Source organism: Cydia pomonella, chromosome 8 (genome assembly GCF_033807575.1).
Source record: "Cydia pomonella isolate Wapato2018A chromosome 8, ilCydPomo1, whole genome shotgun sequence".
In the NCBI taxonomy this organism is placed as follows: domain Eukaryota; kingdom Metazoa; phylum Arthropoda; class Insecta; order Lepidoptera; family Tortricidae; genus Cydia; species Cydia pomonella.
The window spans coordinates 21,912,253-21,938,089 of NC_084710.1; the positions used below are offsets into that span (position 1 = coordinate 21,912,253).

Sequence of the window (25,837 nt, forward strand, 5' to 3'; positions counted from 1 at the left end):
TTATTCGGCGTTATTCGTTTTTTTCTTCCCTATTGTTAAGCTATTCTTCCCTCTTAAGATGCAGTGTTGCCGTCTCACATAAATAGTTGCGACATATGGAACGTGCGTGTTAAGAAACTGAGACAGTATGCTATTTCGTGTTACGTCGTTCGCTAAATTGGAGTGCAACTTTTTGTTATTTAAGAATACAGATATTTGAAATATTGAGGGCTAATTTAGGATGAAAACAGGAACGTGTAAATTTTGTCATTAGTTGTTCACAAAGTATAAATTCAAATATTTATTTTCAAATTAAATTACGATCTCAAATCAAAGTAAAAGGGTAGGGTAGGGTAGGGGGTAGGGGGTAGTCGAGTTTGTCCAAATTAACAATTTTGGCAGTATAATTAATGTTTATAAGAAACTACATAAAATTAAAATTAAAATTTGCACGCCGTGAGTCGGCAGAAATGTGCTGGATAAAATTTTGATGTAACATCTCTGTTAACCATGATTCTAGTAAATAAAGATATACTATACTATACTATACTATACTATACTATACTATACTATACTATACTATACTATACTATACTATACTATACTATACTATACTATACTATACTATACTATACTATACTATACTATACTATACTATACTATACTATACTATACTATACTATACTATACTATACTATACTATACTATACTATACTATACTATACTATACATCTTTTGTGTTGACACTCATAGCCCTAAGACTTTTAATTGATGAGATATCAACTGTACAAAAGGTTTAAAATTTGCTAAAAATCTTAACTACTACGTTCAAAACGATTTACAGTATGTAGATTAAAAAATTGGTACTTAAGAATCGTATTACGAACGATGGTTATAGTTTAATCTTAGTGATTAAACTTTGAAGTATCGAATATGCCTACGATGAAAAAATCACCATAAAGAGTGGCTGTTTTTTGCTGAATTACATACTATGAGGTCTATTCTACAAATAAGATTTGCAACTTTGATATGGTGAGAAACATATTAAAACATTCTTTGATCTTGCAAAATGCGTTTTTTTATACAAGGTTTTGTGGTATTTGCATTTAAAGGGTATTAACAATAGATTAAGTTATTATAACTTTCCAAAATTAAACTTAAATTACAAGTTATTACATATATACATAAACTAAAAACAGACACCTAATTATTTTTTAAATGTTTGTATCTTTTTTCGGCCGTCCTGAACAAAGTATTTTTTTGGTTTTACCTCTTTTACACTGGAGGCACAGAAATAGCGTTGAGATGCAGTGTTGTTGACTCACATAAACAGTTGCGACATTATGGACGTTGCGTATTAGGAAACTAAGACACGTATGCAGTTATTTGGTGTTACAGAGTTCGCTAAATTGAAGTGCAACTTTTTAGTCCTTATGATTATGAATGAATGAATGAATAGAGCTTTATTAATTCCATACAGATTGACTTAAATTAAATTACACATAAATATTACCATTGATAAATTGATTCTTGCATGCTAAGTACAATAATTAATAATGCATTTAAACAAATTTAAAGGAAAAATATCAACAACATGCAATAATTTAATTATTTGTGAATAAAATTATTTTTTTAAGAATCCTATTATTATTATGTATTACATTATTATTTTTATTTATTTATATTATTTTAAATCTGTGTGGACCCCCTTCGGGTAAAAGCCTCCTCCAAAGAACTCCAGGTTGTTCTATTTCTCGCTACTTCTATCCACCCTTTTCCAGCTGCCTTCTCTATTTCGTCGGCCCACCTAGCGCGTGGTCGGGCTTTAGTCCTTATAGCAATATTAAATGAATAAATAACTAAAATAAATAATTAAAATTTTTGTATTTTACAATATTTTTTACATTCTTACACAAATACTCAGACATTGATAAACATATAATATAAAAAAATACTTAAATGGAAGACTTGTTGGTAACGTTTAGAGTATTGAACGTTGATTATTTATGAATGAAATCACAGAAACGTAATTTTTTTGTCATTAGCTATCTTCAATCTCTTAATAAAAAAAGAGATCACAAAAGACAAATATCGTCCAAAACAAAACTATATTTCTAGTTTTTCAGATAAAATTATATTTATTTTTCGATAATTTAGTCACAGGATAACTTTTTTGCGGACTGAAACTGTCAGACTACTACTAGTTGATGGAGGGTAGATTTAGTTTTTTCTGCCAACATACTGTACTGCAGTTTGGCAGATTAGTAGTTTAAGGCTTTTTGGAAGATTCTTTTGATTCAAATAAATTAAAAAAAAGTAATAATGTCACTACTTTAAAGTATTGAAATGAAATAATTACTATGGAGCGAAGGAATAAAAATACTTATGACATTGTTATAGTTAGGGCGGCGAATAGGGGAATTTTCGGTAATACTCGAGCGTGGCAGTTTAAGATATGAGAGATACCTTAGACCTAATAGAACAACCTTGTAAAGTATTTAGCTCTATATGTAGTGACGCGCGCCTAGGATAGACGATCAGATTAGTAAAAAAAAATCGATAGTCTGAAATACTCGAGCGCGTCAGATTAAGATATTGGGGGTTGATTTTAGAGTTTTAAGACTAAATTTAACTAATCTGACGATAAGTCCTTAACGCCGCCGAGTTATAGGGTCGCGAACTTGTAAAAAAAAAAACGTTAATCCGGCATTCTCGAGCGCGATTTTTTTATTTTTTATTTTGAAGAATATAATCTAAAACTTACTAAAAATACAAAATCTGCCGGTTTCCGCATGACCGGAAGTGTGGAGGAGCCATTTCGTCTTCCGAAAAACGCGTTGCGGCATAGGTAATTTTATTTTACACAAAAAAGGTCTCTTTACATTTTAGTCCAAAGTTAAAACTTTTTGACTTGAAGCATCATAAAAACTCAAACTCCCGGTTTTTTGAGTATATCTCGAAAACTGAGGGTGTTAATAAAAATTGATATGAAATAACGATGATTAAATTATGTGACTTTATTATATCTCAAAATTTTTTTAAAGGAAAAAAAAGAAACCAAAAAACCTTTTTCGGTCAGATTAAGAGAACCCACCAACACTTTTTTATCAGATTAAGAAAATATGCTTTCAGGATACCGAGATAAACCTCCCCTATGAAAATCTGACGCGCTCGTGTATTTCAAAAAAACTTTTTTTTTTGCATTTTCAAAAATTCATCGTAACTTATCGTCACGCCGAAATCGTCAGTTTTTTTAAAGGGAGCTTCCTTGGGGCCTACTTAACACCCCTTCCGAAAATCTGACGCGCTCGAGTAAATTTTTTTTTTGCATTTTTGACTACTTTATATTCCTACCCCCACCACGCAAACCGGCAGATTAGTATACCGTTGTTATGAGAGGCACTTGGGGCATACGTAGTATGAATATCTGACGCGCTCGAGAATTCCCAAGTAACTGTTTTTTTTTAACATTTTTGAAAAACCGTACACGCCAAACCCACCGCTAAAATGGTTTTTACCATACGAGCTTTTCTTTTCGAAATTATTTTATCTTTCGATTTTGATAGGTCTCGACGGCGCCGTTGAATTACGCCATTTAGCTACCTCGCCTCCCTAACTATTATTGATATTGTCCAATTGGTAAAATAAAGTAGTATTTATTACCCATTGATAAAATTGAAATAGGGTAAATACTAAAATAAATGCCAGAAGATTTACTAATACGATTGTCGAAATTCACTATTTTGCTAAAATGTATTACAGGATTACAGAAGAGAAATGCTGTGTCATGTTATAATATTATTGTAATTTCAAACGGTGCAGTTTCTTTTTTTTTACTTCTGTGTATAAGCAACTTCATTGATAGAATACTTAACGGATAAAATTATCGTCGCACTACAATCAGGTCAGGGCAGAAAGTTCACAGCCTAATTTAACTTGCAACTAATTTGACCTGAACAAACATACATTGCAAACTGAAATAAAAGCTTGTAAAAATATCGACAAGAGATGCAACGGATACCCGGTTACTATCCGGTCTCCGGCCTTTCTGCTATATTTTTAGTATCTGGCCGGTTACCGGATAGTAATTTAGCACGATATTTATGAATATAATATACATTAAACACTAAAACATCTTATAAATAACACAACAAAGTTAATTAATAAGCACTCGCTACGAAAATATTAAAATACGAAGAAAATTGTAACGTACCGCTAATTAATACTCTCTGTAGTGAATTTAGTTTTTTTTTTCATAAAATAACCGCCGCCCAGGGACACCTGCAACACCAGAGGGGTTGTAAGTGCGTTGCCGGCATTTAAGATGGGAGTACGCTCTTTTCTTCAGTATATGTAAGGTGTATATGTAAGTAGAAACAAGTTGCAACCTGCATCTAACTTTGAGCAATCGCGTGATCTAATTTAATTATTTTTTGCGAGTCTTTAAGCCGGATATTCGGCGTATCCAACGGCCGGATATCCGGTATCCGGCCAAATCACTATCCGTTGCATCTCTAATATCAACGCACCACAATCAGTCGGCCGCATTATAGAAAGTTCACGGAAATTAATAGTTACGATAGCGTTACACAACTCGCGCGCATCTCGATGCGCCCGCGCCGACCAACGATGTAACTGTAAGTACAGTAGAGAACTGGAAGTGCCGCGTACCGCGTACCCTCGTAAAGCTCATTGTTCATAACCACTGACGTGGTTTTGGCAACTGTAGTTACCAGGGTTGCCAACCTAAATGCACAGTTTTGCGGGACATTTGCGATCAATTTGCGGGACTTGGGTATACATACGGGACTCCTTCACCCGGCCTAACCGGGAAATGGTATACCTATTTGCCGTCAACGTATTGAAAGGCATGAAAAATTCAACCAAACTTTCTAAACATTTATAGCACACTAGCATATACATTTTATGACATAAACATTAAAGAAAATTGGTTAATATAGATCGGTTCAATCCCTGACGACTTCAAATTAGTCACGCGCTGGTGCAACCTCCGTTTCATTGCTTATAATCTAGTCTAGCCAGAAAACGGGACAATCGGCGTCCCGCACGGACCTTTTGCGGGACGCATACTTTAGGAATCCAGAAACTGGACGTCCCGCGTATTGCGGGACGGTTGGCAACCCTAGTAGTTACCCTTACTTTATTATAATAATATAATTCACTGAAAAATAGCAAACGGGAGTGGATAAAATACTACCCTTCTGTATCAATGGAAACTGAACTTTTCATCGAACTGTAGTATCATTTCTTTTATTTCGTATATTTTTAAAACAAAATAAAATAAGCCAAAATTAATAAAAAAAAAAGCTTTGCTCGCAAGCATTTTGTTCGATGGGTTCTTTTATTTACGTATTCGAATTTCGATGTTGGCTGTACCCCCTTCCCCAGTGCTGATTTAAGTAGAAGACCTTCACCAATCAAGTCTAATATACTAGAGGCTCTGTGAGCTTTAGACGTCACGATAAGATCGATAAGCTTAAAACATATATAAACAAAAATACTTCGTTGAGTCTTTTTCACAGCGTAATACTCACAATGGTTTTAAGTGCCATAGACCGTCATGGCACTTAAGTCCTTTATGGCAATTTTCACCATTTTGAACATATTAAAAAAAACGAAACGACAGAAAAAATATATGTAGCTCAGTAGCTACATATATTTTTTCTGCGAGCAAAATGTTTTTTATTTTTATTTATTAATTTCGGCTTATTTTGTTTTGTTTTGAAAATATACGAAATAAAAGAAATTATATTATAGTAATAGGTACTATAGTATAGGTTCAGTAACCTGCTTACAAAATTTAAAGATAAAAGATAAAGATAAAAAATGTTTATTGCCACAACTACCAAAGATACAAAATAAAAATAACATACAACGCGAGACAAAATACACTTAATTGCACAAAAAAAATTATCCAAAAAAACACAAAAAATTTACTACAGCTCTTAACTTTTTACCTATGTGGTTTTTTGGTATAGGCAATAGGTAACTGTCTCAGCTTTATTGCTAGATATATACCCAGCGCTGATTTTCAGACGGGTCCCTTTTTTTGAAAGGGCGGTCATTACATATCCTAGTCATAATATATGCGTTCGGCGCGGTTGTTTTTGTGAATGTCTGTGTGTGTGTGTGTATGCGTGTGTGATATATAATTATAAAGTACCTGGGCGACCGAGCTTTGCTCGGTTATAACTATTTATTGTAATATGGTGGTGTATAGGTGATAATCTTAACTACATTTTTTTTACTAAATTAAACTTGTCTAAAACAATAAAAATTAAAAAAAATATATATAAACTTGAACATATAAAAAAAAAACAAAAGTTAGTCACCGGGCGAGATTCGAACCCGTAACATTCGTTTAGCAGTCCGCGTCTTAACCCGCTAGACCAGACGGACAGTGGCGGGCAACACGAAATTAGCGACCATATTCTGCGTCGAAAGAAAAACGCATGAAAACTCGAAAACACGCGTTTTCCCAAACATAAGACTAATCTAGATAGATTGTATACCCCCAAAAACCCCCATATACCAAATTTCAGCGAAATCGTTAGAGCCGTTTCCGAGATCACAGAAATATATATATATATATACAAGAATTGCTCGTTTAAAGGTATAAGATATATATTCACGGGATTCAGTTGAAAATTGCGACCTGTAGAGGAGAACATCCGGACATACGAAAGCAGATTGCCTGAGTCAAAACTTAGACCTTCGCTACGCTTCGGTCAATGAATCAGTCTTCACTGTCTCTTCCAGTGTATTTATGTGGAGCAAAAGCGGTCAAGTTCAGGGCACTCCACTTAACGTGCCACTTTGAACCGTGTTTTGACACAGCGTAAATGGCGGCCCGATTTTACCGTTTTATTAATTGTTTTATCGAGAAAATGGGCCTTTTAAGTAGTTGAAAATGGTTCTTGACTATAAAAAGGTAAACATCGAACGAGTAACATACAATTATTTTGATTTGTATCGTTTATAAGTATGCAGTAAATACAATTAGGAACTGAAAGAATAATGTCATGTATACGTAAAAGAAAAAGGTGTTATTAGTAAAAGCTGAAGGCATAACCGGTTTGATTCCAATCTCGGGTACTTGTAGCTGGATTGAAGTTTTGAACATAGGTACAGTCAGCGTCAAATACTTTGTAGCAGTCAAAGTGGCCAAATAGTTCGGTACACCATACTAAATATATGGTGTACCGAACTATTTGGCTACTTTGACTGCTATAAAGTATTTGACGCTGACTGTACAAAAATTAAAATCAGTTCTGGAAGAAAAACTAGGATTTATAAGTTATGTTATGTCTTATGTCACCCACCAGGCAAAAGACTCACGTAAGTCAATGCGGGCAAATCCGTCATAGGGGCAATTCATCTTAATCGGTTCACTGGTTTAAGCGTGAACAGGTAACCAGGCAGGCCAGTCGGATATACTATCACATTTATGTCAATAGTAGGGATAGGAAAGCAAAGTTTAGATAGATAGAATACTCTTTATTGGCACACCTCAGTAAAAGATACAGCTCAAAGACAAACAAGCAAGTACGAATAACTGTCAAGGTGTTCTTTCTTATGGCAAGCGATAAAGTGGGACGTTTTGCTGGGAACTTATGGGACTTATGAAATGTCTATATTTGAATGAATTAATTTATTTATTTTATAAGTTATAACATTTGCATGTCGGGCACAATAAAAATAAAATAACTTATCTATTAAATAAAACTAAAAACTAATACTAAATAAAATTAAAATATGTCTAAAAAATTTGGCCCCTTTGGCATGTCTATATTTTAGATAAGAAAAAAAAAATGATTTTTTTTTATCGCACACACAAAACTGCGTTCAACAGCGGTGAACATACATAAAGTCGAGGTTGCATGCATACGTGTGATACTTTTATACAAAACAATTTTGAACAGGGGTCCCTAAAACAGGCAAAACCATAATGGGCAACCATATAGACACCTGTTTGCTAGAGAACCACTGTTTTTGTAGGCAATGCTGAGGAAGCTACGGTGCTTCGTGCTTCCCCCACCACGTACTGTACACATTAGCCAACAACATTTTATATCGACCGATCAGTCATGATTGATTTAGGAACGACAACTACATTTGTATAACTTAAGTGAGACGTAATGGATGTAACTTGTCTGGTTATGTTTGAATAAGTACAGTCGACGTCAAATACCGGATGGGCTTAGCGTTGAAAAAACCCGGAAAAATGCAGGAAAATCTCCAAACGGCTCGTTTATGTCAAAAACAATGCAAATTTCAGTTACAATTACAATACTTCCTGGCATTTTATTGATTGTCATCACTTAGGTATCAGTGGTATTGCCTATGACGTTTGTATTTTTTTCTAAAAAAAAAACGAAAAATAAAAAACTTTGTACAATTCCCGAAAAGTAATTTTGATTTTTTCCAGAATTTTCATCCCTAGATTAGCCCGGTTATGTAACACGTCCTCAAACGATAAAAAATTTCTTTAACTACTTAAAGAATATATTTATTCCTATTTTTTAGTAATTGACGAATTTAAAGAATTTATTTGCGCAGAATACACGTATATACATGCAGATCATATTGGTACAAAAAAAAAAATAAAGTTCCAGTGTATTCAGTCTGCGTGCAGACATGCAAAGATTATAGATTATAGACGCTTTACTTAGCCATATAAAATTCGCAATACATTGCGTCTTAGAATAAATTTCAAAGTGTACTAAAAATCAAAACATAGTTGTGTTTAAATAAAAGTCGCTGAACAAATGTTGGTCAGCGACTTTTATTTTACTCCCTTGTTATTCGTTAAATATACCAGGCTGATGGTAAGCGGTTATAGCAGCACATGCAGTTTGTCGGCCCTTAAATAACTGAATCACTCCTTTTATAAATAAATTCATACTAAAGTATATTGAGAAATCGTCGGAAAGGACTTTCATTCCACAGCCGCGTTCGCGGAAGGAAATTATGTAATTTATCTGTACCAGCTAGTGAAATGAAAAGGTTTATTTGAAGCAACTAGTGGCCCATAGATAAATACCTTAAAACTAACATAAATATTATAAAAATATATTTAATAACTGAACACTATAAATCACATTCTGGTTGCGATGCATTACGCAACCCCGCGTTGTCAGGGAGCCGGGCGTGGAACCGCCGAAACATGACACCCTTCGGCCAAAATTCCTCCTTGTTGAAGGTTGCTACACGTTAATGTACGCTCGAACTAAAATAAGTAAGTAGTATATTACATACCTAGCAGTATGCCCTAGTCCTGCCGCTTCTTTTTGCCATCGCCATATGCGACAACATTTCCGTCTTCACTACTTAGATGGTTTGCAGTTCACAACTGTGCGTTTCTCCAGAAACTTTCTGCCTTGCACAGCTAAACTGTGGAATGAATCGCCTGCTGTATTTTCGGACCGATACGACCTTCAAACCTTCAAAAAAAGACCGTACTCCCATCTTAAATGCCGGCCACACACACAACCCCTCTGGTGTTGCGGGTGTCCATGGGCGGCGGTAATCAGTTACCATCAGGTGGTCCGTCGGCTCGTTTGCCTAAGTAAGGTAAGAAATGTCTTAGACCAACGTCGACAAACATGTGAGTCCTTATTAACACAAATAGTGAATGTGACAAGGTACTTCAACCAGTCTGAGAGCTAAAAACAGGTATATCCAGTGGTTACGGTTACAACGTACCTGATTGTAGTAAAAAAGACTGAACCTGTCTTTGTTAAAATATTGCCAGATCCATGGCAGAAACAGACTTATGAGGGGCAACCTGAACGTTTTTAAAATATAAACTAAATATTATAAATGAATATTATAGGACGTACTTAGTATTAAAAAAAAATAGGACATTATTACACAAATTGACTAAGTCCCACAGTAAGCTCAATAAGGCTTGTGTTGAGGGTACTTAGACGACGATATATATAATATATAAATATTTATAAATACTTAAATACATAGAAAACACCCATGACTCAGGAACAAATATCCATGCTCATCACACAAATACATGCCCTTACCAGGATTTGAACCCGGGACCATCAGCTTCGTAGGCAGGGTCACTAGGCCAAACAGGTCGTCAAACTGTAGTCAAAATGGAGAAAACTGTAGTCATTAGGCAGTCAATTCTTATTTAAATGCATGCTTAAAGTCTTTCTGGCCACATGTCTAAACTTTCTTAATAACCATTCACGTGCTTGATATTTTTCAGTGACTGCTATTATTATAATAAACTAAAGGTCACAGCTGGTAACCACAGTTGCCAGCTGTAGCACTACAGTTGTAAGCACGTGAGTGGTCAATAGAATCTCCCTGAAACGCTCGTAGTTCATTCTCCCAAAGCCCATTTTGTGTGGGACCTCAGAGGATTTGTACGATATTCATGAGGTAACCATTGAGATTTAACTTTTCGTACGCATAAATACCATTCATACAGGTTTTTTTATTGCTCTCGTGAGAATGCTTAGGGATGTCAGAATCTACTGAAATGCAATTTTCTGTTAGTCTTTTTTAGTAACCATACTTAGAGTGCACAGTGGTGTTAATTTTTTGTCACTGTTGAATTATATAATTATCTATGATCATCTATTAAAAAAGTACGCAAGTGAGTACATTTCTAATACTAAATGCAAACAGCAGTATGAGTATTAGGCACGATCATAAAAATATCACTGTAAAGCCTATTGTTACTTTATTGTTAACTGAGCCCACAATGAAAATCGTATAAAAACATGACACGAACAATTTGAATAACGTAATTTAACATAACATAACGTAACGTAATATATAATTTTTCACATTTGGCAATAATCCTAAAATACAAATGATAGCTGAATTAAATATACCTAAAAATAATTATAAAGAGTTATTGTAAATATAACTCTAATTCGCTTTTCGGTGAAGGAAAACATCGTGAGGAAACCGGACTAATCCCAATAAGGCCTAGTTTACCCTCTGGGTTGGATGGTGAGATGGCAGGATCATGTTTTAGTAGCTAGTGTAAGTTAAAATGCATTACGAATATTAAAATTTCAAGATTCTTTGAAATCGCAAAAGCCTGCAGTAAAAAGTACCCACCACCACTGCATGATGACTAACTGATATCATTCAGTTATCTTGCATTTCGCTTGTGGTGGGTACTTGTCCGTACATGAATAGGCACGCTCGAGACGTACGATAACTAAATTAATTCAAATATCATCTTGATGTTATCGTACGTTCGAAATTTAGAATTGGTCTATACGGTGTTTCTTCGGGGTAGGTATGGTATGGCACTTAAGGAAACAATGGCATAGTAATTATTTTCGTAAAAAGTAATTAATAGCGTTGTTGTAACACGGAAATTGTATTTAAATCCACCAAACAATTGAAAGCTATGATATGTCAGTGACATTTCGAATATCGGTCATCAGAGATAGTACTTGTGTTTAGTAGCAAACGTATACACTCGTAAGTGCTAAACACTAATCAATGTGTGAACAGACCCTAAGGCAAATATACACGCTCGTAGAGCCCTATCAGATAAAAATAAGTAATTGATTATCTCCCTAAGTTACTTAATTTAAGCTCAGGAATACCCTTGAAATTAATGGACTTAAAAATATACACTGTATACATACTATATTTAAATAGGTACCACGAAGTTAGCGTGTCTGCATGCCTGTATGGTTGGCTGCATGAGCAATGGTTGCTAAAATACGGTAAACTAAATATTATATATCAAAAGATATATCATAAACCATCTATGACGCGATAAAAAACCGCATATAACGGGCAATATACTAAACTTCTACAACCAAGTTAGTAAGGGACGGAATTCAAACCAAAACCCACGGTGCGTAGAAGTATAAGTATTCTGTTCACATGTCATGAACATAAAACACAAGTATCTCAAGTTCGTTTAGAATAATAAATAAATAAAATAAAAAATAAAAAAGCCTTTATTTCTTACAGAGTTAAATTTACACTAATATTATATTTAATTACAAAAAGTAGTTGTTGTTAGTAGGTAAGAATCGTGAAAAAAGTTTGTTAGAATTTTAAGAATTATAAAAATATGATAGCATTATTATTATTTGTTTCGTTTTCCTGTGAGTTATTCTGCAAGAACCCCTCTGCAGGTAAAGGCCTCCTCCAAGGTGAACCAATCGTCTCTGGATTTTGCAGTTTGCATCCAGTTTGGACCCGCTGTACGTTTGATTTCGTCCTCCCACCGATTTCGGGGTCTCCCTTGCTTTCTTTTGCCTGGTGGTTTAGAATAATAATAGAATAGAATATAACAATTTTTATAAAATAAAGTATAAAATACCACGAAATGGCCTCATCTCAGCATGTTGCTGGTGGCTTCCAGCGCTGATCTTCCGATGAGACCATCAAGTGCTGAGACATGCTGAGATGAGGCCATTTCGTGGCACTTTATACTTTCTTTGTTTCTGTTATATCATGTAATTTAATCTGTCTTGTTTGTGTTTACGAATAAAAAATATTCTATTCTATTCTAAGTGAGAAAAATACCCATTAACACCCATAAACACCTAATAACCATTCACACCTTATACTTGTAATCTTAAACCATGCTTAAATCCTATCGCATTATCTCAAGCACGTAAACAAAGCCGGAGAAATCGCGGAAGCGGCCAGCACGGAAACTAATACGGTTACTATGTTACATAAGTCCAGCAGTCCTGAGATACTGGAAACTGGTTGTTGAGCGAGTTATCTGGTCGATTTAAAGAAATTCAGGTCTAGAACTGTATGTAGCCTTACCATGACTGCTTTAACAGTGTGAAACTGACATATTGGCTATTTATTATTATTGTAGTTTGTGGGCCTTTGAATGCCACGTCGACCAGGCATTGGTCTATTGTGACAGCCCTTTAAAGTTCATTACTGATGCCCGTTGAATCCAGGAAATTCCAGATTCTTTGGGCCGTAATGTTCTGTACCTCATAGGGTTGCAATACGTGCCGCCCTAGGTGGGTACTTCTTTATGACATTAGTGGTCCACAGGAGCAGAGACATATATTGGCTAACGTACACTAATTTGCGAGTACGAGCGAGGGTGGAAATTAATTACGCACACGCTAGCGAATATTTTTGCCGCATAAATTATTTGCCGCAAGAGTGCAGCACTAGCCCCTATCGTAAACCATAGAGTAACTTATACATACTGTGCCTTAAACTGTTTTTTGACAAGTTCTCACAGATAATAAAATATGACATTGATGCATCAAGGCGGTTTGTTTACAAAGGGCCTACCGGGAAACGCGAAAATCTAAAGTTATCTGCTTCTTTATCGCTCGAATATTCAAGAGTAATAGGGTCAGATAACGAAATTTTGGATTTTTTATTGTTTCGCAGTAGACCCTCAGATTGTGATGAATTGTGGTAGTGGCGCCCCCTACGCAGACATTCCCTATTAGAGAATAAACTATAAGTATTATAATGTAAATTGACAAAATAACTCTATTAACGCATGTTTTGTCAACATTACTAATTTAAGCGATGACCAATTAAGATCAAAAGTTCCAAAACCAATCGACAATGCCTCATCGCCCATAATTACAACACGTACATTTATCATGTAACATCAACACACTTGACTGATCATCAATGGACCTTAATGTATTTACAATAAGGTTCATAATATGTCAGTTGATATTACGAATGACAAATGGTATAGTAAAAGTGACATTTGTATACACGTGCGCATATGTGAAACTTAACGACTACTTGTATCCCTGCATTAAGTAAATGTCTTAATATCTGCCTTTGAACTTTCTCTGTCTATATTTGGATTTGAAGTATCAATTTCTACGGATTTGATTGTCGTACTTATTTACTTGGAAGCCCGATAATGATCTGTTGCTTTCAATCGCTGGATGTTAAATCGTGACGTGTATTTTATAACCAGACATAGAAGTTTTTGTGGCAAAATAAAGTGATTGACCAAATCAAATATCGACATTGTCTATTATCGATGGTACCTTAAAATTATAGCTATTTTTAACATTGTATTATAAAGATAGCTACCTAGAAATACACGACACGTTCGATATCTTCTTTGATACACCCATTGGTAGTTTTCTTATTTTTGACACTGTATTCTACAGTTAACATTTTTAACCGACTTCAAAAAAGGAGGAGGTTCTCAATTCGACTGTTTTTTTTTTGTATGTATGTTACTCGATATCTCCGAGAATCGTGAACCGATTTTTAAATTTTTTTTTTAATCGAACGGTTATAATCCCGAGATGGTCCCGTTGGCACCAAGTCGGGGTCTGATGATGGGATCTTGGAGAAATCGAGGGAACTCTTCAAATGTTATAGGTACATGTATGGCGATTTTGGTAATTCTTGAAGTCGGTTTTATTTTTTGTAAAAAAGTTTTATTATTCATATAAGTACTAAATATCTGTAATCAAGAAATTATGGTCCGATTTGGAATTGATTTGCATTCTTGAAATTTCTTGATAATTTACAGCGAGTAGAAGTTACATCTTTATATTATTAATCTATGACTGACTTATCGATAACATATTTGTCGATGTTTCATTTTCTCAAACACTCGTTATTGCCACAAAAACTTCTGTGTGTTTATAACACGTTGTCATCATACGCTTACTGAATATCACATTAGGTATAATGTATTAACCTAAAGTGTACTCCATAACTTTCTGATCAATATTATTCAGGACTTGAAAACCACATTTTCTCAATCTTGCAATGAAATTTTGACTTGACTTACTGCAAATTAGGTTCGGAAATACTACGAATCCGGTGCGCTGAATGAAGATGATATGAAAAGTAATTTCATACAGCCTTACACATCTAGGCCGGTAAAGCAACCTTCTAGCTTCTGTTGTTATTAAACGTCAAATTGTGACACGTCTTGAAAAACCATCAATTAGTAGTAGATTCGTAATTTGTTTTTAGCTGCGCAACTACATTTTTTTATATGTATTTATATGTTTTTTTCATTGCAACTTTGAGAAAAGCGCAATTTAATTCTGGGCGAAAAACGGGGTTGCCGGCTGCGTATCCCTATCCGGCCTCGCTACGCTTGGCCATCTATATCTACTTAAGAAAAAGCATAAAGACAGGAAAATATACGAAATCAAAAGATATGGCAGGCCATGCGAAAATTATCTTAAAATAACGATGTATGATAACTGATAACGATATTGTATACATATGAAAAATAAATGAAAATGAGACATGAATTCGTTATTTTTTCTATCGAGCCAACTTTCATCTTTTGAGCTTTTGTTTTTAAAGTCGGCCCTTGCAAATATTGTCTAGTTTCCGTGTGATTTTTTATGGCATTTTCTTAAAGTCACGGTGTATCGTAATAACCTAAAATAAGCTCTGTAACGATGTACATAAGGTTTATTACACAGTGTAGAAAATAAGGCGTTAGTTTTTGAGAATGAAACAGATTCGCGTCCTTAAACTAATTGATGTAACTAGACTGTGACAGCAACCATGCGTTAATACAATGGTGGCAATCTTATTGTTTCATTTGTTATCTTAAAAGTTTACTTATGAAATGTTGTGTAATGTCACGTTTGTGCGGTCTGTGTAATGTGTGTTTTAAGGGCTTTAGTTAAGTGGTTTTGTAGAAAAAGTAATGTGCGCGTTTTGGTTTGATTTACTTAAATCATTTGAGAAACCATAACAAAACGTAAAGGAAGATTAGGTTACACGGAAAAACTCACTCATGAAGTAAAATGTTTGCATGTTGAATAGATGAAAGTTTGGGTATTCTTTTATTCTTTGGTCTTTTTCTTGTGGCTCTTTGGCATTTGGCTAGAATACTCTTGTTTATACTTAATGCCCATCGGTCCGATTCGAAGAATGAGATACGATAACGATAAGTTCTGGTTTAGATAAGTTCTCATTTAGATATCGTTTGTATGTCGTATAATTGACAGAGGCAGCTCGATTCGGGCAATCACTGTCCCTTTGACGTTAGAAATATCGTAGATAGATCTTATTGGGATCACAGCGGAAACGAAATAAACGACAATTTTGAGTTGTCGTTTAGTTATCGATCTTTCCAAGATCTTTAACGTGTCTTAATCATTCTTCGAATCGGGCCGCATTTTAGTTGTAGGTATTTCAAGGTCCCTTGCTAACCCCCATGACTCCATAATTTTGAAACAAATACAAAACTTGAATCGGCAATAAAATCCATATAATTATTGCATTTGTTCACACAATTTCATGAGAATTGGTTGAGAAATCCGACCAGAGGGCCTAGCCAAAATGTCATCAAACGCCAAACGAAAGGAGAAATTGTATCGGATTAACAGATGCTCCGAAAAGTCACGCAACGGTTTACATACATTATTTAAATGTCGATTGGCTTCCAACATTTGTCATCTTGGCTTGGCCCCCTGTAGTAGAGAAGACCCGGAAATATGAAATCGTCATTGTCCATGCTGAAATGGAGACATTTCGCCTGCAATTGCAATTACTACCTCAATGGAATAGTTATTATTACCCCAGATTCAAAACTAATGAGATACGCTCCCGTTAAGTAAGGAACATGTACTTATATCACAGAAATTTACATTTAATTTTCTTCCTCAGGTTTCCACGAGGCCATAGGCGAAGCCATCGCCCTCTCGGTCTCATCCCCCCGCCACCTCCAAACCTTAGGCCTCGTCCAACGCTCCGTGGCCGACACGGCCCATGACACTAATTATCTTTTCACGCAAGCAATGGACAAGCTAGCATTCCTGCCGTTTGCGTTGTCGATGGATAGATGGCGCTGGGATGTGTTCACGGGCGACGTCCGGAAGGAGCAATATAACTGCCATTGGTGGAGACTAAGGTTTGTATAATTTTTAGTTGATTTCAGTGTTTCTGTGGATAAAGCTTTCTTCGTCTGTCTGATGGGTATGGAACAGAACAGGTACAGTCAAGGTATTAAATATCGACACGAACAAAGTGCCAAAAATATGTACACACTACTTTAATGTATAGGCGATAAGGTCGTGTATACATATTTTTGGCACTTTGTCCGTGTCGATATTTAATACCTTGACTGTACGTTAGATATGCCTGTGTACGTCCGTCAAATACATACGTTGCCTCAAGACAATTCCCGATTTTTCCCGAGGTTGTCTTCGCTTCCAAATCCCTTGCCACACACTTCGCGCAGCCAATTTTGGTGTCCCGCCGCTGTGCTAAGCCCTTTTTATTTTCCCTTTATTTTATGTAGATTGCTTCCAAGATATTCCGCCATCTCTTCTTGGTCTATCTACAGCCCATTTCAAAAAATTGTGGCATCATTAGCAGACGTTACTGCTTTAATACAAAATAAATTTACTGGGTTCATCTCCTTAACCTTTTTGGCAGATATATCCAGCACAAATAAATAAATATTGTAGGACATTATTACACAAATTGACTAAGTCCCACAGTAAGCTTATTAAGGCATGTGTTGAGGGTACTTAGACAACGATATATATAATATATAAATATTTATAAATACTTAAATACATAGAAAACACCCATGACTCAGGAACAAATATCCATGCTCATCACACGAATAAATGCCCTTACCAGGATTTGAACCCGGGACCATCGGCTTCATAGGCAAATCATACAACTAATCTACAGGATAAACAGTGTCATACTAAATTATAAGTAATATTATAAAATTATTGGATAGAAAAGCTAGCATAAAACAGGACTTACTCGTATTAAGGACAAAACAGAAACAGTTATTTCAGAAAACCACAATCATATCTTCACTTACACTAAATAGAAATCTACAAGCTCACGGCCCGATTCGAAGAATGAGATACGATAACGATAAGTTCTCATTTAGATATCGTTTGTATGTCGTATAATTGACAGAAGCAGCTCAATTCGGGCAACCAATGTCACTTTGACGTTAGAAATATCGTAGATACTCGTAAATCTTATTGGGGTCACAGCGGAATCGAAATAAACGTCAATTTTGACATGTTTAGTTATCGATCTTTTAAAGATCTTTCCAAGATCTTAAACGTGTCTTAATTATTCTTCGAATCGGGCCGTCAATCATCATAGCGGCGATGAAACGTAATAGTAAAAACTATAGGGTAAATCACCCACGCAGCACTACGTAGTAATCACGTTGAGGTAAATGCATCATGGGCCCCGAGGCCTGGGTAGCCATTTAAATCATAATCCGTTGGATAACCGCGCGTAAGAGATGGGGTGACCACGTGTCACTTTAATAAGCGGGACAGTCTTATTTCATAATGTTATTCATAGTTATTTATTAATTATAAGTATTATAACTAAATAATTATTGAAATATATATATCATATTTGGAGTGAATTGAACTATATTTGCATGTATGCAACTGTGCTTAAATATTATAGGACATTATTACACAAATTGACTAAGTCCCACAGTAAGCTCAATAAGGCTTGTGTTGAGGGTACTTAGACAACGATATATATAATATATAAATATTTATAAACACTTAAATACATAGAAAACACCCATGACTCAGGAACATGATACATGCTCATCACACGAATAAATGCCCTTACCAAGATTTGAACCCGGGACCATCAGCTTCGTAGGCAGGGTCACTACCCACTAGGCCAAACCGGTCGTCAATGGGACTACAAAAGAATTTACTGAAATTGTTAACATACTAGTCCATACTAAACTCATCATTATATGACATAATGTGTATGCCTGAACGCTTGAAATAATTAATAGGCCGATTGTAGGTCAGCCAAGTATTTCAATAAAGATTGATGTAGTTGTATGGATGAAGTATTTAATGATGGTCTAGTAATCTGATTGATAGCTTGATATAGTTTGTCGGAAATATTATATGTTGCCGTATTGCTTTGCGAAAACCAAGCGATATAAGCACATGATTAAGACTTTACACTACTTACACTAATTGCTTTGTTTTATTACGTTTTTACATCGTGTAATATACCATGTACAAAATATGAGGAAACCTGTCATTATTTTTTAAGCTTTATCTATCCCTTACAAATGATACACGTATGTATAGATCTAATTTTCGTTCTGACGGACTTCTTATTTTTCATGTGTTAGTAGTGTCTTAAATTACGTATATTCATAAGATGGTTAGTTATAAATATCTCTTGTTACAGGGAGCAGTACCAGGGCATCAAGCCGCCAGTTCTCCGCTCCGAGCTGGACTTCGACCCTGGTTCCAAGTATCACATCCCCGCCAACATTCCGTACATCAGGTAAGCCTTAGTTACATATACGACCGGAATGCCATTTATAAAAGCAATTCTTTTGATACTTTTGAAAATACAATCGATATTTAGTCTGATGATGATGGCAGGCAAAGTTTAACCCTTTGAACGCCAAGAACCCCTAAATGCGTCTTTACTAGTCGTGCCCACAGCGCCAAGGACGACTCACGCGCCATATTGCGGAATTTCATTGAAACTAAATTTTTCATACTAAACTGAACTGTCACCCTATACATGCGAATAACAGCGCCCTCTTGACAATTATCATATATTTCTGGTCGGGCTTTATAGGTGTCATGACGTACGCTGTGAAAGTTACCTTCACACTTTCAGGTAAGGTTTACATTAGCTCGCTTGCGCCCGGGAGCTTGGCGTGTGAGTGATGTTTGCATTTATAACGTACAGCGTTCAAAAGGTTAAGCAGTCTTAACCCAAAATGATTCCTAGCGTTCTAGTTAACTAGGGGAATGATTTTAAATCATAAATGTGTCAAATGTGATGCTCAGCGGAACTTAGATGCATATTAAAATAAAAAAGCGGCCAAGTGCGAGTCGGACTGGCGCATGAAGGGTTCCGTACCATTTGAGACGTATTAAAAAAATCTACTTGCTAGATCTTGTTCAACATTTTACCACTTTGGACACACATTTTTTCACTTTGGAAGTGTCTCTCGCGCAAACTATTCAGTTTAGAAAAAAATGATATTAGAAACCTAAATATCATTTTTGAAGACCTATCCATAGATACCCCACACGTATGGATTTGATGAAAAATTTTTTTTTAAATTTTATGACGTATTAAAAAAAAACTACTCACTAGATCTCGTTCAAACCAATTTTCGGTGGAAGTTTGCATGGTAATGTATATCATATATTTTTTTTAGATTTTTCATTCTGTTATTTTAGAAGTTACAGGGGGGGGCGGGGACACATTTTTTCACTTTGGAAGTGTCTCTCGCGCAAACTATTCAGTTTAGAAAAAAATGATAGTAGCAACCTAAATATCATTTTTGAAGACCTATCCATAGATACCCCACACGTATGGGTTTGATGAAAAAAATTTTTTTTTTTAATTTTATGACGTATTTAAAAAAAAAACTACCTACTAGATCTCGTTCAATCCAATTTTCGGTGGAAGTTTGCATGACAATGTATATCATATATTTTTTTTAGTTTTTTCATTCTGTTATTTTAGAAGTTACGGGGGGGGGGGACACACATTTTACCACTTTGGAAGTGTCTCTCGCGCAAACTATTCATTTTATAAAAAATGATATTAGAAACCTCAATATCATTTTTAAAGAGCTATCCATAGATACCCCACACGTATGGGTTTGATGAAAAAAGATTTTTTGAGTTTCAGTTCTAAGTATGGGGAACCCCCAAAATTTATTGTTTTTTTTCTATTTTTGTGTGAACATCTTAATGCGGTTCATAGAATACATCCACTTACTAAGTTTGAACAGTATAGCTCTTATAGTTTCGGAAAAAAGTGGCTGTGACAGAATCGGACAGACAGACGGACATGACGAATCTATAAGGGTTCCGTTTTTTGCCATTTGGCTACGGAACTCTAAAAAGGTAGGTATTTTTAGGAATAATGACCATGGAAACTGTTCCAAGTACTCCAAGAAGCAGAAAATGCTTGCACGTAATAAAGAATGTCGATCATAAAAATGAAATGCATTGGATTCTGACGACCTGTTTGGCCTAGTGGGTAGTGACCCTGCCTATGAAGCCGATAGTCCCGGGTTCAAATCCTGGTAAGGGCATTTACCAGCAGTGAATTTGCGTCAAGCTGAGATGACACCCTTTTAGAGACGCTTGTAATATAATTTGTTTTTGTTTAAGTTTAAATATAGTTTTCTTCTTCTTCTTCAATTTGTGTACTAATGTCCTATAACTCACTACCCATGTGGTGTAGTATCATCATAATGTTTTGTAGTAGGAACCTAGAAAAGGCAATACGTAAATGTTGAAATCTCATTTAGACACAAAAGAATTCACAGGGAATTACTTGACCCGGTTACCTAGTCTTTTGTCTTCTAAATTAATACATATATTGCTTATGTCTGTGACCGGAGAAGCCTTGTCTGTAATTTTCTGTAGAAATCAGTCAGCCGATTTTTGCGGGGGAGGGGTACGTCAAATGTATTTGTACGTAACGTACAAAATACAAATAGGCATGTCGGATTAACGTCAGTCCATACAATACATATGACCATCGGCCGAGGTTTTCCATAGACGAAAAAAATAAAGAAAATAACTAGATAAAGGCGACTCCGGTTGTTAAATCCTCCAAATGTCTCTATTAACAGGAAAGGGGACGATTGCTTTTACATACAATCGTAGTCACCATTTTCCTCTGCGCAGATTCACCATTAATCGAAAAAAATCAAACCCTTAGTTTGATGTTTGATTATACAGCTGTAGTCAATAACTCACATATGAATTAAATTGTGTAAAAATATTTTCTATGATGTTAATATCTAGGGAGGAAAATAAGGGCTTTGTATGTATAGAGAAGCAGTCGTCCATTACCCTCTTTAGCAGCTGAGGCAATAATATTTCTGTCTTTTTCACACAATTGGCGCTAAAAAACATAAATAAGGCAGTTACCTCTGATTACTGTAATCATGTAATACGAATTAAGTAAATTGCATTTGCAAATACGTAACTCTGTTACTTTGTTTATGTCTAGCATGACGACTCATTATGTTTTGAATTTTAAATTAATTAGACTCTTGTAGAATGACTTACCTAACTTTACCTTACCTTATTTATAACCAGTGATCGGAATGGGCAGAGTATAAATACCTAAACTTGGTAGAACAAAGTCAATTTTTTTTAAATATGAACCAAAGCTTAAAAGATAATCTGGTTGTGTATTGCTCCAATCATTCAAATCTAAGTGGTGTGTCACAATTTGTCTCAATCTTATCTATCAATCATCAATCACTAAACCATAAATATATTTATAACTCCAACACTGTGAAACCAGAATACTTTAGCGTTACGTAAATATTATGTAACATCCTTATATTTAGTAATATTCAGCCTAACCCGTAACTTATGTATATGCATAATTATACCACTCAACTCAAAAACGGCTCAACTGCGCATAAACTTTAACTTAAAAGTACGCTTTTAGAAATAAATCCAATTTTGTTTTAAGTGACAAGTCTAATCAGAGATTCAGACTAATCTAAGTCATAAAATCCTTGCAATTAGCATCGATATCGCTTGTCAAATAACATGTATATGAGTTGTTATGGCTCTGAGAGAATTGCGGCTAGCATGCAATGTTTTCGCTCCCAAGACTTTAACGGCCAGATAAAATGAAAGAGTTATAAGCATTTTACATATTCTTAATTATAAGCTTTTAGGAAAAACACGTAATTATTACTTGATATGTTAATCACACACGATTTCGAACAATGAACAAAATAGCATACTTTAAGATGAATATCGTAATTTCCGCTTTTGTTCCGTCACTTTTTTTAGTTGTGTTAAAATTTATAAATTTGAATGAGGAATTTGTAAGCTCTTGAGCTAAAAACGGAACTTTATTAACTGCCTTTTTAGGGTTCCGTAGCCAAATGGCAAAAAACGGAACCCTTATGTCCGTCTGTCTGTCCGATTATTTGTTGCTATTATAATTACATTAGTTTTTGATTGAGCTCGAATTAATATTGTTCTATAAATGGGAATTAGAAATACATGTGACAGTTTAGGCTCACGTTTTAGTTTATTCCAATATTATGTTACCTTATTGGTTATTATGCTAACATAAAATTATGTGTCACTGAAGCGAACTGCCAAAAGTCATTCACTCGTCTAAATTACTATGTACCACGGTAGTTGTTAGAGATTATATCACTCCGCATGGCTATAGTTTTCAATATAACCATATATTACCTCTATTACTCAACTATCGAAAAAGGGTTATGTTTTCACTAAATAATTATGGGAATAACTGTACTACAGACTGTAGTATTTTTCAATTAGCTTGGGTTCGGTAACAGCTGTCACCTTTAAACCAAAAATTGTATTGAGACGACAGTTGTCACCGCACCCACGCTAATTTCAAAAATACTGTAATAGACAAATACTTATCACGGAGTAGGAAATGAAACATATAATACAAAAAAAATTATCACGCTTTTAATACTCTCCGTACTATTTACATAAACCAGTCGCAAAAACTAAACATACTTAAGCAGAAACTATACACAAGTTAACATTTACAAGCTAAACAACAAAGAGATCAGTCCTTAATGATGTCCGCCCTCGTAGCCTCCAAAATCATGGTGCTCATAACCATGACTCTCCCCAAGACCTCCTCCTAGAGATTCGTGACCAGTGCTTTCGTGACCTTGGCTTTCAAGCCCGTGGCTTTCAAAACCGCCGTGGCTCTCAAGACCGTGGCCCTCAAGACCAGAAGTCTCACCATGGTATTCATGATGAGACTCATGGTGGTGCTCCTGGATGACGGGCACTCCGATTTTCACGGGGTGAGGGACGTGCTTCTCCACGTAGTGGGGAACGTGCTTCTCAATATGAACTGGCACTGGCTTCTCCACTATTGTGTGGACGGGGATAGGCACCTTCTTCTCTACTGGGTAAGGAACGAGCTTCTCCACTGGGTAAGGCGCGGGGTAGGGCACTTTAACGGTGTAGGGCACAGGCTTCTCAACGTGAACTGGGACGGGCCTGTCAACATGCACCTTCACGGGGTAGGGCACCTTCTTCTCCACTGGGTAAGGCACTTTCTTTTCAACTGTGTAGGGCACTGGCTTCTCAACATGGACGGGCACTGGGCGGTCAACATGGACCTTCACGGGGTAGTGGACGATCTTCTCAACTGGGTAGGGCACGTTCACCTTAACAGGAACCTTCACTGGGTATTTCACTTCTTTCTCTACCGGGTACGGCTGGGGTACGTGCACCTCAACTGGGACTGGTACGTGTTTCTCAACCGGGTAGGGGACCTTTTCGTAAACCTTGACGGGCACAGGCCTTTCAACGTGTACCTTGACCGGGTAAGGCACTTCCTTCTCAACTGGGTAAGGTTTCTTGATGTACTCAGGCACTTTGACGATTTCTTTAACAGGGTAGTGTACAGTTTTGACGACTGGGTACGGCTGGGGTACGTGTACTTTGACCGGGTAGTGGACGATCTTCTCGACAGGGACGGGGATGTGTTTCTCCACGGGGTAGGGCACTGGGACTTTCTTCACAGTTGTGATAGTTTTGTGGACCTCGTGGTGTTCGTGGCCGTGGCTTTCCTCGTGTCCCTGGCTGTCTCCGAGGCCGTGGGACTCCTGGCCCCCGAAGTCGTGCCACCCGAAGTTGGACAGGCCTCGCTTGTCCTGCTTTTTCTCGGTCAGCTCAGCCTTTTTCTCCGCCTTCTCCTCTGCCGTGGCTAGGCTGATGGCCACGGCCAAGATTAGGGTGGATTTCTGGAACAGAAAGTTGAACATGTACTTACGATTTAAAGTTAGAAAAAAAAATAGCAGTGAAGATGGTCACCCTACAGTTTTAAGTCAATACTTTTTTTAAGAAAACTTTTTAATATTATTTGTATCTACTCATACAATAATGTTTAAGGATTTTAATATTATTGTGTTTAAAATTATGAACATTAAAATTTCTGTCCAATCGTAAAGGATAAGAATCAAATCACTTAGTATTTCTGTGTTCAAAATAAATTGATGTCCACATAAAATACTATTATTCAATCAAAAAAGACACTTTTAATAAATTATAATTTTTAATTTTGACAAGCACTTCCAACCACTAATTATATTTATATTTAAAACGCACTAAAAATTTTAACTAGATTAAATAATTTCAAATTTTAAACTCAGAAACATTTCAAATTCACATCACTAAATTCACTTCACTTTTTATATTCGTTTTTTACTAACCAATATTCTCATGTTCGCTTTGCTTGCGTACAGCGAATCCGACGGTGGAATGTGCCAAGCGTGCAACTCCCAGCCGTTATATAGTGGTTGCAACCTCTGATCTCAGTATGACTTTCGCCGTATGAGTATTTCGTGTGCGTACATTTTTTTTTTTTCAATATTGCTAGGGCTGTTTTCGGTAAACTGGTTCGATTAAGAAATTAGTCTAATTTGGAGCGGTGATGAAAATGCTGATGAGTTTGAGCGATTGTAAATCGTTGACTGATAAGATACTTTTAGATTGACATTAAATTTTAAAACACATGCTAATATACTGTTACGTTACTTATATTGATTTGCATTTTTATTGATTTTGAATAGGTAACTCAATGATTGGTAATTTTGTTTGGAGCCTATCCATAGGCGACTTGGACGAACTGTTTAGTGGTCATCATAAGGGGTCGTCAGGTATAGTAACAAGCGCTGGTGGCCTAGCGGTAAGAGCGTGCGACTTGCAATCCGGAGGTCGCGGGTTCAAACCCCGGCTCGTACCAATGAGTTTTTCGGAACTTATGTACGAAATATCATTTGATATTTACCAGTCGCTTTTCGGTGAAGGAAAACATCGTGAGGAAACCGGACTAATCCCAACAAGGCCTA

The 25,837-nt window shown here is 35.9% G+C and overlaps 2 protein-coding genes across 2 annotated transcripts in view; one reads left to right on the plus strand and one right to left on the minus strand.

Moving 5' to 3' along the window:
* LOC133520849 (angiotensin-converting enzyme) overlaps positions 1-19,261 on the plus strand; it is a 63,296-nt gene extending 44,035 nt beyond the window's left edge. Inside the window, exons 8-9 of the mRNA XM_061855535.1 lie at positions 16,612-16,855; positions 19,159-19,261. Of these exons, the coding sequence (XP_061711519.1) occupies positions 16,612-16,855; positions 19,159-19,261 (347 nt within the window). The remainder of the gene's footprint in view (positions 1-16,611; positions 16,856-19,158) is intronic.
* A 4,152-nt stretch (positions 19,262-23,413) lies between these two features.
* Positions 23,414-25,323, minus strand: LOC133520824 (uncharacterized). The gene is made up of 2 exons (XM_061855503.1): positions 25,199-25,323; positions 23,414-24,730 (listed from the first exon to the last, which is right to left on the minus strand). The coding sequence occupies exons 1-2, from the start codon at positions 25,208-25,210 to the stop codon at positions 23,543-23,545; spliced, it is 1,200 nt and encodes a 399-aa protein (XP_061711487.1). The 5' UTR covers positions 25,211-25,323; the 3' UTR covers positions 23,414-23,542.
* Positions 25,324-25,837: the final 514 nt, after the last annotated feature.